Consider the following 18957-nt stretch of genomic DNA (forward strand, 5'->3'; position numbering starts at 1 on the left):
GGTTCAACTGGTGTGGTGGAATTATAATGGGGCATGTCAATTTTAAAGATGAGCATACAATAATAAAAATAATAAGAGTACCAATATTTGGGGAACAACAAGACCATTGAAGAGAGACAATAAATTCAATAAACAGAAGACTTGTTACACGAAGAGTTAATTAAACAAGAGTGGAATTTTACAGTAACTAGGGATGCAAAATACTGTATCTCATGAAAAGAATCAAGAGATTATAAACTTAAAAGTTTGATCTTTGAAACAAAAAAATATTCAATAGATGGGTTGAATAGCAAGATGGACACAATTGAAGATAATTAGTGATCTGCAAGAATAAGTTAAGAATTCTGCTGGGTATAACAAAATAAATAAATAAATAAATGGATACATACATAGATAAAGAGAGAGAAAGTGTGAAAGAAAACTGAAGGCACTTGTATGACACATCTAGAAGGACCTATAACTAATACACTTCAGAAAGAGAGAATAAAGAGAACGGGGGCCACGGTGTTGAAAGAAATAATAAGAGAGAATTTTCAAAGACATAATACAGCATGAATACTCAAGACTGAAAGGGCACAACCAGTGTGGATCAGGCCCAGGTCTAGACATAGAAATGTTGTGAAACTTAAGAACCAAATCCGAAACACTTCTGAAGGGGAAAAGAATATTGCCAAGTAGAAGAATCTGTCTAATAGAAGACCCACCTTAGCAACACTGGATGCAGGAATAGCCTGGATCAATAGCTTTGGATCAAATATTTCAGGGGAAGAGAAACCTTAAATCTGTAATTCTATAGTCATTAAACCATCACACAAGTGCAAGGTTGATATAATTTATAGACAGTCAGGGGATCAGAAAGTTCACCAATACCCACATCTCTGAAAGGATTATTAAGGATGTACTACTGCCAGAGGAAGTTGGGTAGAAAGACTTAAGCCTAAATAAGATTTACATGTTTTTAAGAGTCTTAAAAACTAGCAATTTAGAGCTATAATTCCAAATGATATCATTGAGAGAAGGTGAGGGAAACAGAGGAAGCTGAAAAAGTAAAAAGTAATAATAACACACTGAAGATCTTATCTGGAGGGTGAATACAGTATGATACACACTAAATCAGAGCTTCTCCAACTTTAATGTGCCAACAAATCACCTGATTCAGGACATTCAGGATGGGATTAAGATTCCAGGTGATATCAGTGCTGCTGTGCTCTTCCATTGACTAGGAAGGTACCAGATGATGTAGAAGAATGGAAAGTGAAGCATGTGAGTTAGAATTTTTAATATAGAAATAGAATTATGATTCCCAAAATAGTAAAGAAAAAAATAGAACAATAATAAAAAAATGTATGAGCAATCCAGGAAGATAGGAAAGAGGGAAAAAGAAATAAGTTGAAAATATGTTAAATAGAAAACCAAAAATAAAATGGCAAGAATAATTTTAAACATATCAATAATCATAATAAATGTGTCTAAACTCACCTATTAAAAAATTCAGACAGGATTTACAAAAAATAATCCAGCTATATATTCATTAGCAGACAAAAGAAAGTTAGAAATAAAGGAATGGAGAAAGGTATATAAGTAAGTGAAATATATAGCAAAAGAATTAATATAGCAAAAAGAAATATAGCAAAAATTAATATAAAAACCAAAATGTAGATTAAGAACATTAAAAGAGAAAAAGATAGATATCTCATAAGGATAAAAGGAATAATTTATTGAGGAGATCTCTTGTGCACATTTTGGCATCTGACATAAATATTGATAGAAATACAAGGATAAATTGACAAATTGCTAATCATATCCTAGAAAATAACAGTTCAAATAGCAAAAACATAAATATGGATATAAAAACTTGACACAATTAGATTGATCTAATAGGAAATTAAAGAACACTATACCTCCCCTGCCCTAAAAAAAACCCAGAGAATAAAATATTCTTTACAAACGCACATGGAACAGTTACAAAAAGCGACTGGATACAAGGCTACAAAGATAATCTCAACAAGCTTTATTTACTGACCACAGTGAAATAAATTTCAAAGTTAGCAAAAGAAAGATATACAAAACAATCTATAATAACATACAAAGCAATATGAAAAATGAAAACAGACAGATGCATACATTCTTCTAAGAAACCCTTTGATTGATGTGTTCAAAATGGAATTACAAATGTTTACAACTAAGGAAAGATGAGAAAGTTACTTATCAAAATCAATGCAATATAGTCAAAGTGGTACTCAGAGGTATATTTAGAGGCTTTCACACATTGGAAAACAAAAGGAAATAAACCAAGTTTTCAACTCAAAAAAGTAACAAAATGAGGACAAATAAACCTGATGGAAGTAGGGAAGAGCAAATAAAATTCTCAATTGATAAAACCCTAACATAGTCAAATATATAGGTATAAAATCACATATAACGTTCTCTTATCATAATAAAGTCAATAAAAACTGTGCCATATTAATAAAATAGAAATGCTATTATAAAGTGTGATCAAGAAAAAAGATAAAAGGCATAAATATACAATTAGGAATAGAGAGCTATAACTGAAAAATCAGGAAAGATGTGAAATTAGAATATTATATACATTTATATATTTTAAAATCTAGATGAGACAGACAATTTTCTAAGAAAATATAATTTATCAAATCTATACTTGAAAAGAAATAGAAAACCTGACAAGACTAATGACTGTAGAAAAACTTGAAACAAAGAAAAGAATCAACTCCTCTAACATAAATCAGGCACAGATGGTTTTATATGTGTGTGTGGGTTTTTTGTTTGTTTTTTAACCAAATATTAAAAAAAAAGAGAGAGAGAGACTTCGTACTTTATACAAACTGTTCCAAAGCACAGGGAAAAAAATAGAAATAGAAAACTACTCAAATCACTTGTTAAGACTAGTATAACCCTGATATCATAATTAGACAAAGAAAGTACAAGAAAACAATATTACTTATGGATAGCGATACAAAATTTCTAAATAAAATACTAGCAAATAGAATCTGGTGTAAAATGACCAATGTCTATTGGAGGAATACAGGGTATTTGATAAACTTCACAATAAAATTCACAATAAAAACTCTTAGGTAACAAGAGATAGAAAGGAATTTTACTAATGAAAGGATATCTAACAGATACTGAGGCAAGTATCACACTTAAAAGTTAGAAACTTTCCCGTTAAGGTCAGGAAGAAGACAATCATGTCCACTCTCATGACCACTATTATATTAGAAGCCCTTGGCATAAGACAAGAAAGAAATAAAGTATAAAAATTGATAAGAGACATGATTTTCAGAAGATATGATAGTTTACCTAGACAATCCAAGAGAAACAATTGACAAAAGATCAGAACTAAAAAGAGAATTCAGCAAGGTGACCATATATAAAAGATAAAATCAGTAACATTCATATATACTAGTAGTAACCAATTAGAAAATGTAATAGAGGGGTGCCTGGGTGGCTCAGTCGGTTAAGTGTCTGCCTTCAGCTCAGGTCATGATCCCAGGGTCCTGGAATTGAGCCCCACATCAGGCTCCCTGCTCAGCGAGGAGTCTGCTTCTCCCTCTGCCTGCCGCTCCCCCTGCTTGTTCTCTCTCTTTCTCTTTCTCTGTCAAGTAAGTAAATAAAATCTTAAAGAAAAAAAAGAACATAAAAAGAAAATGTAATAGAAAAATATCCCATTCACAAAAGCAAAAAAAAACAACTATAAAATATCTAAAATAAGCCTAATAACAAAATTATACCAAGTCACTTCTAGACTGTAAAACGTCACTGAAGAATTTTTAATTGAATAGACATACATTTATTTACATATAAATATTACATGTATATAATATATATTATATATAAGATTTATATTATAGGGGGAGTGGTAAGATGGTGAAGTAGTAGGGTGACCTTAAGCATGCTTCCTCACTGGAACACAGATAGATAAAGATTGGATCATTCTGAACACCCAATGAAATCGATCAGAAGTCTTGGAGAAGGAAGCTGCACAACCACAAACCAGAAAAATGAACTGTGGAAGATGGAGGAATTCACCCCAAAAGAAAGAATAGGAAGAAATGATGGACAGAGATTTAATCAATGCAGATATAATTAAAATGTCTGAACTAGAATTTAAAATAATTGTAAGCATACTGGGCTTGAAAAAAGCATAGAAGACACTAGAGAATCCCTTACTGCAGAGATAAAAGAACTAAAATCTAGTCAGGCTGAAATTAAAAATGCTATAACTGAATGCAGTCCCAAGTGGAGGCCATAAAAATGAGGATGAATGAATTAGAAGAGCAAATCAGTCGTATGGAAGATAAAATTATGGTTAATAATGAAGCTGAAAAGAAAAGGGAAAGAAAACTATTAGATCACAAAGGTAGACTTAGGGAACTCAGCAACTCCATAAAGTGAAATAATATCCATATTATAGGAGTCTGAGAAGATGAGGAGCAGGGAAAAGGGGCAGAAGGGTTTTTTTTTGTTCTTTTTTAAATTTTATTTTATTATGTTATGTTAATCACCATACATTACATCATTAGTTTTTAATGTAGTGTTCCATGATTCATTGTTTGCGTATAACACCCAGTGCTCCATTCAATACGTGCCCTTCTTAATACCCATCACCAGGCTAAACCATCCCCCCACTCCCTCCCCTCTAGAACTCTCAGTTTGTTTCTCAGAGTCCATAGTCTCTCATGGTTCATCTTCCCCTCCGATTCCCCCCCTTCATTTTTCCCTTCTTACATTTTTTTTTTTTAACATATAATGGATTATTTGTTTCAGAGGTACAGGTCTGTGATTCATCAGTCTTACACAATTCACAGCATTCACCATAGCACATACCCTCCCCAATGTCTATCATACAGCTGTCCCATCCCTCCCACCCCCCACCACTCCAGCAACCCTCAGTTTGTTTCCTGAGATTAAGAATTCCTCACATCAGTGAGATCATATGATACTTGTCTTTCTCTGATTGACTTATTTTGCTTAGCATAATACCCTCTAGTTCTATCCACATCATTGCAAATGGCAAGATTTCATTTTTTTGATGGCTGCATAATATTCCATTGTGTGTGTGTATGTATATGTGTGTGGGTGTATATGTATATATCTATAGCTATATATCTATATCTATATCTATGTATCTATCTATCTATCATCTATCTATATCTCACATCTTCTTTATCCATTCATCTGTTGATGGACATCTTGGCTCTTTCCATAGTTTGGCTATTGTGGACATAGGGGCAGAAGGTTTATTTGAAAAAATTATAGCTGAGAACTTCCCTAATCTGGAGAAGGAAACAGGCATTCAAGTCCTAGAAGCACAGAGAACTCCCCTCAAAATCAACCCAAATTAAAAAAAAAAAATAGGTCAATACCTCAACATATTATAGTGAAGTTTGCAATTTACAAAGATAAAGAGAAAATCCTGAAAACAGCTCTGGACAAGAGGTCCTTAACCTATAAGGGTAGACACATATGGCTGGCAGAAGACCAGTCCACAGAGACCTGGCAGGCCAGAAAGGGCTGGTATGATATATTCAACTTGCTAAATGGGGAAAATATGCAGCCAAGAATACTTTATCCAGCAAGGGTGTCATTTAGAATAGGAGAGATAAAGAGTTTACAAGACAAACAAAAACTAAAGGAATCTGTGAACACTAAACCAGTCCTGCAAGAAATATTAAAGGGGACCGCTTGAGCAGAGAGAGAGCCCAAAAGTAACAAAGACCAGAAAGGAACAGAGACAATTTACAGGAGTAGCAGCTTTACAGGTAATACAATGGCACTAAAATCATATCTTTCAATAATTACTCTGAATGTAAATGGACTAAATGTTCCAATCAAAAGGCATAGGGTATTAGAATGGATTAAAAAAAAAAGACCCATCAATATGTGCTTATAAGGGACTCATTTTAGACCCAAAGACACCTCCAGATTGAAAGTGAGGGGGTAGAGAGCCATTTATCATGCTAATGGACATCAAAAGAAAGCTGGAGTAGCCATTCTTATCTCAGACAAACTAGATTTTAAACCAAAGACTGTGATAAGAGTTGAAGAAGGACACTATAACCTAATAAATAAAGGGGTCTATCCAAGAAGAATATCTAACAATTGTAAATATTTATTCCCCTAACTTGGGAGCAGCCAAATATAAAACCAACTAATAACAAAATTAAAGAAACTCATTGATAATAATACAATAATAGTAAAGGACTTTCACCCCACTCACAGCAATGGACAGATCATTTAAGCAGAAGGTCAACAAGGAAACCAGGGCTCTGAATGACACACTGGACCAGACAGACTTAACAGGTATCTTCAGAGCATTTCATCCTAAAGCAGCAGAATACACATTCTTCTTGACTGCACATGGAACATTCTCCAGAATAGATCACATCAGGTCACAAATCAGGTTTTATTTTCTTTTTTTTTAAAGATTTTATTTATTTATTTGACAGAGAGAGACACAGTGAGAGAGGGAACACAAGTAGGGGGAGTGGGAGAGGGAAAAGCCAGCTTCCCGCGGAGCAGGGAGCCCGATGCAGGGCTCGATCCCAGGACCCCGGGATCATGACCTGAGCCGAAGGCAGATGCTTAACGACTGAGCCACCCAGGCACCCCACAAATCAGGTTTTAACTGGTACAAAAAGACTGAGATCATACCATGCATATTTTCAGACCATAATGCTATGAAACTTGAAGTCAACTGCAAGAAGAAATTTGAAAGGACCACAAATACATGGAGGTTACAGAAAATCCTACTAAAGAATGACTGGGCCAACCAGGAAATTAAAGAAGAATTTAAAAAATACATGGAAGCAAATGAAAATGAAAACATGACAGTTCAAAACCTTTCGGATGCAGCAAAGGCAGACCTAAGAGGGAAGTATATAGCAATACAAGCCTTTCTCAAGAAGCAGGACAAGTCTCAAATACACAACCTAACCTTACACCAAAAGGAGCTGGAAAAAGAACAGCAAATAAAGTCTAAATCCAGCAGGAGAAGAGAAATAATAAAGATTAGAGCAGAAATCAATGATGTAGAAATCCGAAAAACCGTAGAACAGATCAATGAAACTAGGAGCTGGTTCTTGGAAAGAATTAATAAGATTGATAAACCCCAAGCCAGACTTATCAAAAAGAAAGGAGAAAGGACCCAAATAAATAAAATAATGAATGAATGAGGAGAAATCACAACCAACATGGAAGATAGGTAAATAATTATAAGAGAATATTATGAGCAATTATATGCCAACAAATTAGGCAATCTGGAAGAAATAGATACATTCCTAAAAACATATAAACTACCAAAACTGAAACAGGAAGAAAGAGAAAACTTGAACAGACCCATAACCAGCAAGAAAATAGAAGCAGTAATTAAAAATCTCCCAATAAACAAGAGTCCAGGGCCAGATGGCTTCCCATGCTCATGGATTGGAAGAATAAATCTTGTTAAAATGTCTATGCTTCCCAAAGCAATCTACACATTCAACTCAATCCCTATCAAAATACCACCAGTATTTTTCATAGAGCTGGAACAAACAATCCTAAAATTTGTATGGAACCAGAAAAGACCCTGAATAGCCAAAGTAATGTTGAAAAAGAAAACCAAAGCTGGAGGCATCCCACTTCCAGACTTCAAGCTGTATGACAAAGCTGTCATTATCAAGACAGTATGGTACTGGCACAAAAACAGACACATAGATCAATGGAACAGAATAGAAAACCCATAAATGGACCCTCAGCTCTATGGTCAACTAATCTTGGACAAGGCAGGAAAGACTCCAGTGGAAAAAAGACAGTCTCTTCAACAAATGGTGTTGGGAAAATTGGACAGCCACATGCAGAAGAATGAAACTGGACCACTTTATTACACCATATATAAAAATAAACTCAAAATGGATGAAAGACCTAAATATGAGATAGGAATCCACCAAAATCCCAGAGGAGAACATAGGCAGCAAGCTCTTTGACCTTGGCTGCAGCAACTTTTTGCTAGACCTGTCTCCAAAGGCAAGGGAAACAAAAGCAAAAATGAACTATTGGGACTTCATCAATATAAAAAGCTTTTGCACAGCAAAGGAAACAACAAAACTAAAAGGCAACCTAAGGAATGGGAGAAGATATTTGCAAATGTCTTATCAGATAAAGGACTAGTATCCAGAATCTATAAAGAACTTATCAAACTCAACACTCAAAGAACAAAGAATCCAATCAAGAAATGGGCAGAAGACATGAACAGACATTTCTTCAAAGAAAACATACAAATGGCCAATAAACACATGAAGAAAATGCTCAACATCATTCAGCATCAGGGAGATACAAATCAAAACCTCAATGAGATACCACCACATACCAGTCAGAATGGCTAAAATTAACAACTCAGGAAACAACAGGTGTTGGTGAGGATGTGGTGAAAGGGGAACCCTCTTACACTGTTGGTGAGAATACAAACTGGTGCAGACACTCTGGAAAATAGTATGGAGCTTCCTTAGGAATTTAAAAATAGAACTACCCTACAACCCAGCAATTGCACTTCTACATATTTATCCAAAGGATACAAAAATTGTGATTTGAAGGGGCACTTGCACCCCAATGTTTATCGCAGAATGTCCACAATAGCCAAACTATGGAAAGAGCCCAGATGTCTATCAACAGATGAATGGATAAAGAAGATGTGGTGTATATATATATATATATATATATATATATAATGGAATACTATTCAGCCATCTAAAGAATGAAATCTTGCCATTTACAATGACATGGATGGAACTAGAGGGTATTATGCTAAGCGAAATTAGTCAGTCAGAGAAAGACAATCATCATATGATTTCACTCATCTGTGGGAATTAAGAAACAAAACAGTTGAACATAGGGGAAGGGAAAGAAAAATAAAATAAGATAAAAACAGAGAGGGAGGCAAACTCTTAACTCTTAGCTATAGGAAACTATAGGAAACCAACTGAGGGTTGCTGGAGGGGAGGTGGGTAGGGGGATGGGGTAATTGGGTGATGGGTATTAAGGAGGGCACTTGATGTAATGAACAGTGGGTGTTAGATGCAACTGATGAATCACTAAATTCTACCCTGAAACTAATAATATACTATGTGTTAACTAAATTGAATTTAAATAAAAAATTTTAAAAAGATTTATATAATACATTTTAATATATATTATATATATATAAATTTTCAGAGATAGCAAATAAATTCTTACTCAAATCAAAGATAAGCAGTGTATTCTCAAAGTCAAATCAGAGTTTACATTAAGCTTGACAAGCCAATCTTAAAATTCAAATAGAAAAATAAATGTGAATAAAAAGGCCAACATTTTTCTTTTTTTGAAAAAGAAGAGTAAAGGGAGAATTACCTTCAAGGTATAAAATTATTTTATAAAGGGGGTGCCTGGGTGGCTCAGTGATTAAGCGTCTGCCTTCGGTTCAGGTCTATCCAAGGGTCCTGGGATGGAGCCCCACATCGGGCTCCCTGCTCGGTGGGAAGCCTGCTTCTCCCTCTCCCACTCCCCCTGCTTGTGTTCCCTCTCTCGCTGTGTCTCTCTCTGTCAAATAAATAAATAAAATCTTTAAAAAAAATTTTATAAAGAGATAACTATCAAAATAGTTTGGAATTAGCCTAGGAAATGATCAATACTCAATTTCAGAATAGAGAGTCCAGAAACAATACTGCATACATGGGAATCCAGGGATTGACAGAGGAAGCACTGCAAATCACTGGAGAAAGGGTGGTATTCAATAAAAAGCACTGGTGAAATGGGCTATTCATTTGAAAAAATAATTTAGATCCATACCTCATACCATTCATGAAAATAAATTACAGGTGAAATAAAGGAGTATTAGAAAAAAAAAAGTATGTGAGACTTTGGAAGATCTTTTAAAATCAGATATACAGGACAAAAGTTCTAAATAAAATATCAATACATTCTGATCATAACATAAATTCTGCATTTTAAAAGGCATATTATAAAAGTTAAGACACAAGACAAAAATATTTGTCATATATTAGGCTGGACCATATAAAACTCTGATTTCATGTGATTCAGCCTAATAATAAAGCCAGCTCTAGATTTTACCCTTGCACACCTCTGTGCTCTTTCCCCCTCCCAGCTGACTGTGGCGAGCTCAAGCAAGGCAACGTCACAAGCCAGGTGCTAAAGACAGCAGAATCTCTGCCTCCTGCATCTCTGAATAACTGCACGGAACAGAGCAGCTAATGACCTGAAATAAACTCCCAATCCCTATGCTACTATATTTTTGGAGTTTGGTTATTATCACAGCTTAGCTAGCCCTAATTATCACAAATATAAATTAAAAATAAAAACAAAGAACTCTACAATCAAAAGGAAAAAGACCAACAACCTGATAGAAAAATAGGCAAAGGATATGAACAATGAATTCACAGAAGAGGAAGGTCTTTTAGAGTTATGAAAAGATATTCAACCTAATTAGCAATAAGGAAAGTCAAACAAAGGGGAGGAAATTCCCAAAGAAAAATTTGAGGACATTTCCCAGAACTGAAAGACAAAGGTTTTTTATTGAAAGTGCACACCAATGTCTAGCACATGAGAAAGACAAAAACTAGCAAACGAACTAGGGTCCTGGTACAAAATAGATGACACACTCAAATGGGATAACTGGGGAGAGGGACTTTTACAAAAGGATTGTCAGGGTAAAGCAAACCAGCAAGGTATGATAAAGCATCTCAGAGTAGCAACCACAGAAAGCTATCACCACTCCTACGTGTGAAGGGCAAGCGTGGGGATTGGTTACTGGAACCTGGAGAGATCAGTAGCTGTAGGAAAGGGCTGGCTGTGACTGTCAAATCATAATACCACAAAGAGGCCACTGGAAGAGTAAAGACACTTCCCATCTCCTGCTGACGCCACTCATTGACTATGCCCAACCAGAAGCCAGTGGCAAGATAGCACATTGATAATATCCACAAAGGCCCGCCTCTTGGGGCTAAGAACAGAAAGGAGAAGGGTGGGGAATATATCTGCACCAGCAAACCAAGAATATCCATCAAATCTATCAAGGTGCATAACTGTGAAATTTCCTAACAGCTGGGATAAATGATCCTATAAGTTCTCAGAGACAAAATCTGGTTACCTAGAAAGAATTGGGAATCAGAAAGGAATTGGATTCTCTAAAGCAAACACTGAGAGCTAGAAGATGATGGAGCAAGCCTTCAAAATTCTGAGGGGAAATCAAGGAACACCGAGGCAAGCTATCAAATGAGTGTAACGGTAGGATAAAGACATTTTAAGAAAAACCAAGTTTCAAAAATATCCCTCCCACATGCCCTTTCCCAAGAACAGAGCCAGAGCATTGTACAACTCTAAGAGGGCAGGCACCATCCACACTGCATTACATTTAAATGGCATGCCAGAAGCATGCCTGTCTGATACATGATGTCCTCAAGCATGCAACACCACAGCAGTCCTGCTTAGGAAGCTACTGGAAGATGTACATCAAGAATACAAAGAAAAATGAATGGGGCCCTGGAAAGAGGGACTCCAACTCAGATGGCAGGTGATGACAGACCATGTACCTGGTCTAGGAAGCAGGGTGCTTAGACTAGAGCTGGAAGATGAAAAAGGAGGTCATGAAAACAAACAAACCAACAAACCACTGACAGCTTGACTACCTCAGGTATTTGACTGTATTGAGAAGAGTTTTTAGCATTTTGAGAGAGTCTGAGTCGGTAACAGGTATATAGAAAGGCTTAATCTAAAACATAGGCAATTATTAACTCCAGGAAAAATATGATTATAAAAATGGAAATTAATCATAATGTGACCTGGCTTTGAAGAATATTTATGTAACTATAACAGTGTGCACACTGAGTAGGGATTTATGTGTACGTTATAGTGATGGGCTGTAAAAGAGCCTAAATACTCATCTTCCAAACCAGGAAGCCCACAGTTGGTGTTCAAAATAGAAATGTCAAGAAAAAACAGTATTAAAAAGACCATTTGGAGGGGCGCCTGGGTGGCTCAGTTGGTTAAGCGACTGCCTTCAGCTCAGGTCATGATCCTGGAGTCCTGGGATCGAGTCCTGCATCAGCCTCCCTGCTCAGTGGGGAGTCTGCTTCTCCCTCTTACCCTCCCCCCTCTCATGCTCTCTCTCTCTCTCTCTCTCTCATTCTCTCTCTCAAATAAATAAATAAAATCTTTAAAAAAAAAAAAAAAAAGACCATTTGGAAAGACAGAAGTAAAATATCCAAACAAAAAAGCTGAAAGAATTGAAAACATTTGCCTCGGGAGTACAGGAATCATAGTGAAGAAAAGTAGGGCAGGTGTCGCTTTAAAAACATTATTTTTAATTATATAACTCATTATTTAAATTGTAAAACTGTAAACATATAACTTTGATAAAAATAAATATTAAAAAAAAGTAAGACCCAGTGTTTCAGGAAGACTGAGAAGAAAACCAGTGTTTATATATAGTGTGATATGGTAAAAATTCCACCATGTTACAGCACCTCAGAAAACCGACCTTACTGGCAGAGGGAAAAATGGGTACAGCTCCTCATGCTGTATTGGATAAAATAAAGCTCAAAAAGGAATTTTAGACTGAGGCCAGTGTATTCATTTATGAAATCACAACACTTACAGTTTTAGCAAGTGCTTTGATTCCTGTTTTTATCTCTTTCCTTTTCTTGGAAAACAGTTTAACCTCATTTTTGATGGCCTGAAATGGAACAAGTATATCACTTAAACAGGCAAGAGAAATGATAGTTATATGATAGAGAAGTAGATACATGCATACAGGGGTACAGAGATACATAGGTAGCACTTCTCTGGAAACAATTTTTGTAAAGACTAATAATACGACGTGTACATGAAATACCACCACTGCAGTGCCTTGCTTAAAAGTCCCCTGCTGCTATGTAAGTGATCCTCGAAGCAACTTGCAACTGATGTCATTTAGAAGGCCAACGGAAAGGGGCGCCTGGGTGGCTCAGTCGTTAAGCATCTGCCTTTGGCTCAGGTCATGATCACAGGGTCCTGGGATCGAGCCCCGCATCGGGCTCCCTGCTCAGTGGGAAGCCTGCTTCTCCCTCTCCCACTCCCCCTGCTTGTGTTCCCTCTCTCGCTGTGTCTCTCTCTGTCAAATAAATAAATAAGATCTTAAAAAAAAAAAAAAGGCCAACGGAAAGAAGATAAATAGTAAAAAAATTAAATAGAGAATAGCTGACAAAGGAACTAGTCTGCTATTTTACTGGGAACTTGAGTGAGACTAACAAGCTAAATCCAGACACAAGCTGCTAGCTGTCACCTTCCTGCACATCTGAAGCCATCATGTCCTTTTCTCCTTTTCCTGGTCCACCCGTTTTCTTTAAATCAACTTTGCAGCATCCTCCAACATTCACCCCAACATGAAGTATCTGATTATTCTTCACTTTGGCTTCCCCTAGACAGGTTTGTTCTGTTTCATATTAGCTTAAGTACTTACTGTTCCTAAAGCTAACACCTTCATCTAAAAGGTTGGGCTAGATTAGGGTGTTTGCTTTCAGGGAAGTTACACTTGTATGATGTAATCCTCTGCCAAGTAGTATCTCATTCTACTTTCTAACTTTCCAATGGGTTTTCATAGGAAACTAATCTATTTGGCACACTTACAGAGCATTATTTCAAACCTCTTCCATGTTTTATAAATACCTCTTGGCTTTTTTGTTGTATCCAGGGAATTTCCTTTAAATTGTCAACTTGGGCTAATTCCTCTTGTGATGAATCAATGCTTGGCTTCATATTCTCATTCATCTTAGAAGAAGACAGATATTTCTTAAAATTAAAATTCTTTTCCTCCCACTCAACTTCATATAATTGCTTTGGATCTCTTTGCACTTGTTGCATTTTTAAAATAATACCAAAAATTTTGCCTGCCCAAGATGTAATATTTTATTAATTTAATTCCTACCAGTCTGTCCTTATATCAGCCACACTTTTCACTGAGAAAGCAAAAATGATCAGGCAGGTCACACATTCACCAAATCACTCTTTGCCTCCTTCCTGTCATTGTGGACCACATGCTCCTGCCTATCAAGCCCAGCCCAAAGTAAATTTGTACTTAGAATCTCAATCTTTTCCTCCTTTTGGGGTCTTTACACTTAAAAAAAATCCCATTGCCTTTCTACACCATCCATTCCTCCTTCCTACTGAAAACTGATATCTGATTTAGAAAGGAAGAGAGAGTGGGTGGGGGAAGAGGGGAAGGAAGGAAGGAAGGACAAGCGATATATTGGAACTCAACTGTGTGTTCAGATTTTGATTCCAAATTCAAGGACTCTCCTTGTTGTATACTTAAATAATCATTCTCCTCATCCATGGTGTTGCTCAGAGAAATTAAAAGTTTCTGGCAATAATGGATCACTTCACTGGCTAGGTTTCTTCCAAGCCGCCTATATTAATAAAAAGGAAAAGAAACCGACTACAAAATCACAATTTAAAAAGGTCACATTTTAACAGCGTTATTTCCAGATACCTAACCGTTTCTACACAAAGAAATATGGGGTTAATTCTCCACAGTGCCCTGTAGTTATTAGTACTCTACTTCTTAGAGTGAGCCCTTTCATAGGCTCCCGGACATGACAGTCCTCTTGACCTCTCTGAGGTGACCTCTTCTCACACTGTCCCTGGACCCTTACCCGACACGTCCTCTGACCAACCTTGGCCACTGCACAGAAGAGCCACTGTTCCAGTGGAGCCTTAGAATGTACTAGGCCTTGCACTGCTTCACATACATAATCACACTGTCATATTTGGTCCTCATCACCCCCACCCACCATTGAGGGAAGCATTACTTCCATGCAATATACCAGGGCATCTCAAACTTTAGGCACATCAGCATTGCATGGATGAGGGTTTGTTAAAAACAGATTCCTGGGCCCCACCCACAGAGATTCTGATTCAGAAACTTTGGGTAAGAACCAAAAATAAGCATTTCTAACAAGCTTATGGTTGCTGCAGACCCCACCTTGAGTAACAAATAGATGATTTAGAGAGGGTATTGTTATGTGCCTAAGGTCACAAATTAGTAAGTCCTGGACCATGGTTTCAAACTCAACTTTGTTTTGAGTCAGAAGTCCACGTGATTAACTACCCATGGATGGAAATGTCCTTACTTCTATACAGAGGGCTCCAGCATTCGTTCACTGTTGCCGGAGATGCTGTTTGTTCATTTACTGTACAGGATGTGTCAGGACTTATATATGAGATACAAGTTAGTATTTTACTTAGATTCCCTGCATAAAATGGGCATGATGATGCAGTGTTCAAATGAGTCTCCAATATAAATGACTACCAGAACTGTTATGACATAAAATCTCCATTTACATTTATTTAATATTTATAAATATTTAACATTTTCACAGTATCACTGGGAAGGTCCATGTTTTGTTATTGTTTTAATCACAGAAAGTGCCACAAGATATTTTTTTGCAGAAATAAATTGCACACTAACTAATGATATCCATTGACAGGCCAAACAAGGCAACATATAAAGTCGAGGCTATCACCTTCAGGCTCTCCATGCTTTGGTCATCATTTACATGCTTGAGTAGTATTTTATTTAGAATTTTAATTTAATCTAAGCAAAGTCTAAATAATTTAATATTGTCTAAGCAAAGTCTAACTAGGGAAGTATATCTACGTGTTTGTGCACATGCATACAAATCTATGTCAGGTTTTTAAGGGATGAATAGGAGTTTAAAAAATTATCTACTCTTCAGGATTGTCCTCATTCCTTGTACTCCTCCAACAGGTGTTATGAAAGGGAGGACTGATCATTTCATATGTACTAACTATGTCCTGTTATTTTTTGTATTTTGGTGCTTTGACATCTGGGGTCTTGCTGACGCTGGAGGGACTGCCCCTTCCAAGACCCGCCAATTGCTACAGATAGGAAACCACTCACCCTGGAGCCACCTCTTAAATGCAAACCAATCAATCCAGAGCCCACACCTCCAACTCAGGGCTACTATTTCCCTGCTTTAATCACCCCTGGGCCAAGTGCCAGACAACCAAGGCCAGCATCTATGCCCCAGAACCTGCTGACATGATCCAAACTAGCCAATGCTAAACCTGCCTGCTCCTTCCCATGGAAACCAAAACAAGGCTTTTGCCCACGTTTCCTGTGTTCCCTCTGCCTCCTTCCCCACCTACGTGCTTTCCCATGTGGCCCTGGCACAGAGCTTGGCAAACCTCCTTCTCTTGGGATCTGTGAGTATAATAATTTTTTCAATGGCAGTTGTCTCCTGTTACGGTGGCCTTGCTCTGTGTAAATAGTAACAAAATCTTTATTTTAAAAATACTATACCACATGAAGTTGCCTACTGTACACTGTACATACCTCCATCTTAGGTAAACAAGGGTGCCATCATCTCTCCCATTCACCAGAATGTTTTGTCCATCCATTGAAATTCTCACTGATTGAATCCCACGCCCCTGGTGAGAATGACTCCGACTTCGAACAAACGCTTCCTCAACAGTTTTAGGAACAAAGCGCAGAAATTACAAATGCAATTCTACCACATGGTTTTTCTAAGAGGGTCACATGCACTTTTGCTTGTTGATAAATTGTTTTGTATTTGTTAACAGCATTTTATTTGGCATGGAAGTAGCGTTTTAGTAATACATAGTAGTGAAAATCCCTAGTTCAAAACACACTCACCAATACTGGTTTATTTTCTCATTTGTGAAGAATGGAAGGAGAGGGACTGTTATCACCAATCTGTAATAGGAAAGCCAAACACACAGAAGCAACTTGCTAAAGGCTACAGAGTTAGGGGACAGGCCTTGAGCGAGCAGAAATGGCAGATTCAGATGCCTTCAAGGGTCAGGTAGGTTTCATCTATATGTGATGAGTGGTTGAGAAAAGGTAGTAGGCACTGTGAAGAATGGAGGGTAACATGTCCCAGATGAAGCATGCTAAACCATTTCAAGTAGAACCCAAACAAAACACATCACTGATTTGTTACACAGGGCAACAGTTTAAGTTCCTTGACTAAAAACTGGGATTTCTGTGTCACACTGGTTCTCAACCATGATTTTTTTTTAATTTAACTTTCTGAATAGGCAATACATTCAAATGGTTCAAGATTCAAAAACTATAAGAGTATGCAGTGAAATCTCCTTCCTGTCTCCATTCCCCAGCCACCTCCCAAAGCCAGTCAATGTAATTAATACTTTTAACATCCTGTCAGAGGCTTTTAAATGTATATGAACAAATTTTTATGCAGACATAGTTTTAAACATAAATTGTAGCATAATATATTATGCACCTTGCTTTTCCTCCTTAAAAGTAGATCTTGAGGTTCTTTCCATATTGTGGCATAAGTATTTTCTCATTCTGCATAAGATTCCATTTTTTCTTTATGTCTTGTTCATACAGCATTATCTATTTATCCAGTCCTCCATTGATGATCATTAGGTTGCTTTTACAAAGACTGCTGCATGAATAACCTCATATATGAGGTGCTTTGCATAGAATCACCCAGAAGAACTTTGATGCCTTGCCACGTCATGCCACCATCAGCAGTGGCATCTTTATAAATCATTTGAATAAGAGACAATGTAGCAAAGTTTGCAAATTGTCAACTTCAAAATAATCTCTAAGGGATTCAAGACTTTTCCTGTATAATAATAGTATCAGTTTTGCTCAGTTGTAGTCCAAATATGGTTTCTTACACAGATGAACAAGGAGAGCCAGATGTACACACCAGGGCCCAGTTTATCGGTGGACCTGCAGGAGTATGTCATGTAGGTGGTTGCAAGGCTCCAGGTGTGTGGGGTAGAACCCTGGGTAAGAATCACTGGCCTCATTAAAGTATACTGATAACCAGTGCAACTTGGTCTCAAAACCTAGAAAAGGATCCTCCACAGTTGGGGGAGAAGAAACTATTTTCACTTTCTCAATGGAAATCAGGAATGGTAGCAGTATTGGTGATGTTGAGGTCCACAGTGATGAGGGAGGACTCAGTAAGGGCCACACCCTCTCCCTTATGCTCTTCCAGCATCACTTGAAGAACTGGGTGGGGGAGAAGGGGAAGCAGCAACCAGCTCAGAGTCGCTGCAGGCCAGGGAGACGGGAGTAATAATCCCTAGGTTTACACAGCAATTCACTATTTCCAAAGCAGTTTTGCATATACCCTCTCCCTGGCTCTCATCAGAATCCCACAGGTTGAGAGCATGAAAGGTTCCCCCAATATTACAGATGAGCATCTGAAGCTCAGTGAAGCTCAGTGAGTCTCCAAGACACGCAACTAAGTGGTGATGGAGCTGGGCTGCAGCTCACCTGCAGTATCCCTGTCCCACGCTCTTTATTGGCAGATCTCTGTCTACTGGTTGGTGTTTCCTCCCTTGGAAACTCAAACCTCAGTATATAAAAACGCCTATAAAATGTTTAAGTCAATACTACCATCAGTGGTAAATAAGTTATGAATTAATTTACCTAAGAAAGAAGCCCAATTACTTCCCTAGGGCTTTTTTTCCTTATATGAGATCAAGATATACATCCCAAGATTTAAAAAAAAAAAGAGTAGCTTACCAAAGTATGAACATCTCGGATACACAGAATTCCACCTTTAGCTATTGTTATGAGCCACAACCCATGTGGAGACAGAGAGAGCATTCCGGGTCCATAGTGTTTGCTTTGCACTTTTTGGTATGGCTTAAGAATGCAAATACCACTGTGTTCCTGCCAATCAAAGGACATGACCCCATTATAGAAAAGATCAGGGGAGCAGCACCTTAGAGCTTGCACTTGTGCATATATGGTCAGATTCAAATCTGCAAACACTGTCGATGTAAATAAACCGATACACCACATTTCTTGCACCACATTTTCATCTGTTTGCAAATTAAAGTTTGTTCTAACCAACCAAGAGAAGTCTTTATACATTAGCTACCATTAAAGATCCCAGCCTG

At 37.2% G+C, this 18957-nt stretch overlaps 1 protein-coding gene across 1 annotated transcript in view; it reads right to left on the minus strand.

The window, feature by feature from the left end:
* The window catches only part of CFAP43 (cilia and flagella associated protein 43), a 115103-nt gene that overhangs the window by 41750 nt on the left and 54396 nt on the right, over positions 1-18957 (minus strand). The window contains exons 15-19 of the mRNA XM_035028633.1: positions 18578-18727; positions 16382-16512; positions 14285-14432; positions 13693-13794; positions 12644-12721 (exon numbers count right to left, since the gene is read on the minus strand). Coding sequence (XP_034884524.1) covers positions 12644-12721; positions 13693-13794; positions 14285-14432; positions 16382-16512; positions 18578-18727 — 609 coding nt within the window. The remainder of the gene's footprint in view (positions 1-12643; positions 12722-13692; positions 13795-14284; positions 14433-16381; positions 16513-18577; positions 18728-18957) is intronic.

The sequence above is a fragment of the Mirounga leonina genome, unplaced genomic scaffold (assembly GCF_011800145.1).
Source record: "Mirounga leonina isolate KUSES-001 unplaced genomic scaffold, KU_Mleo_1.0 Mir_114, whole genome shotgun sequence".
NCBI lineage: Eukaryota > Metazoa > Chordata > Mammalia > Carnivora > Phocidae > Mirounga > Mirounga leonina.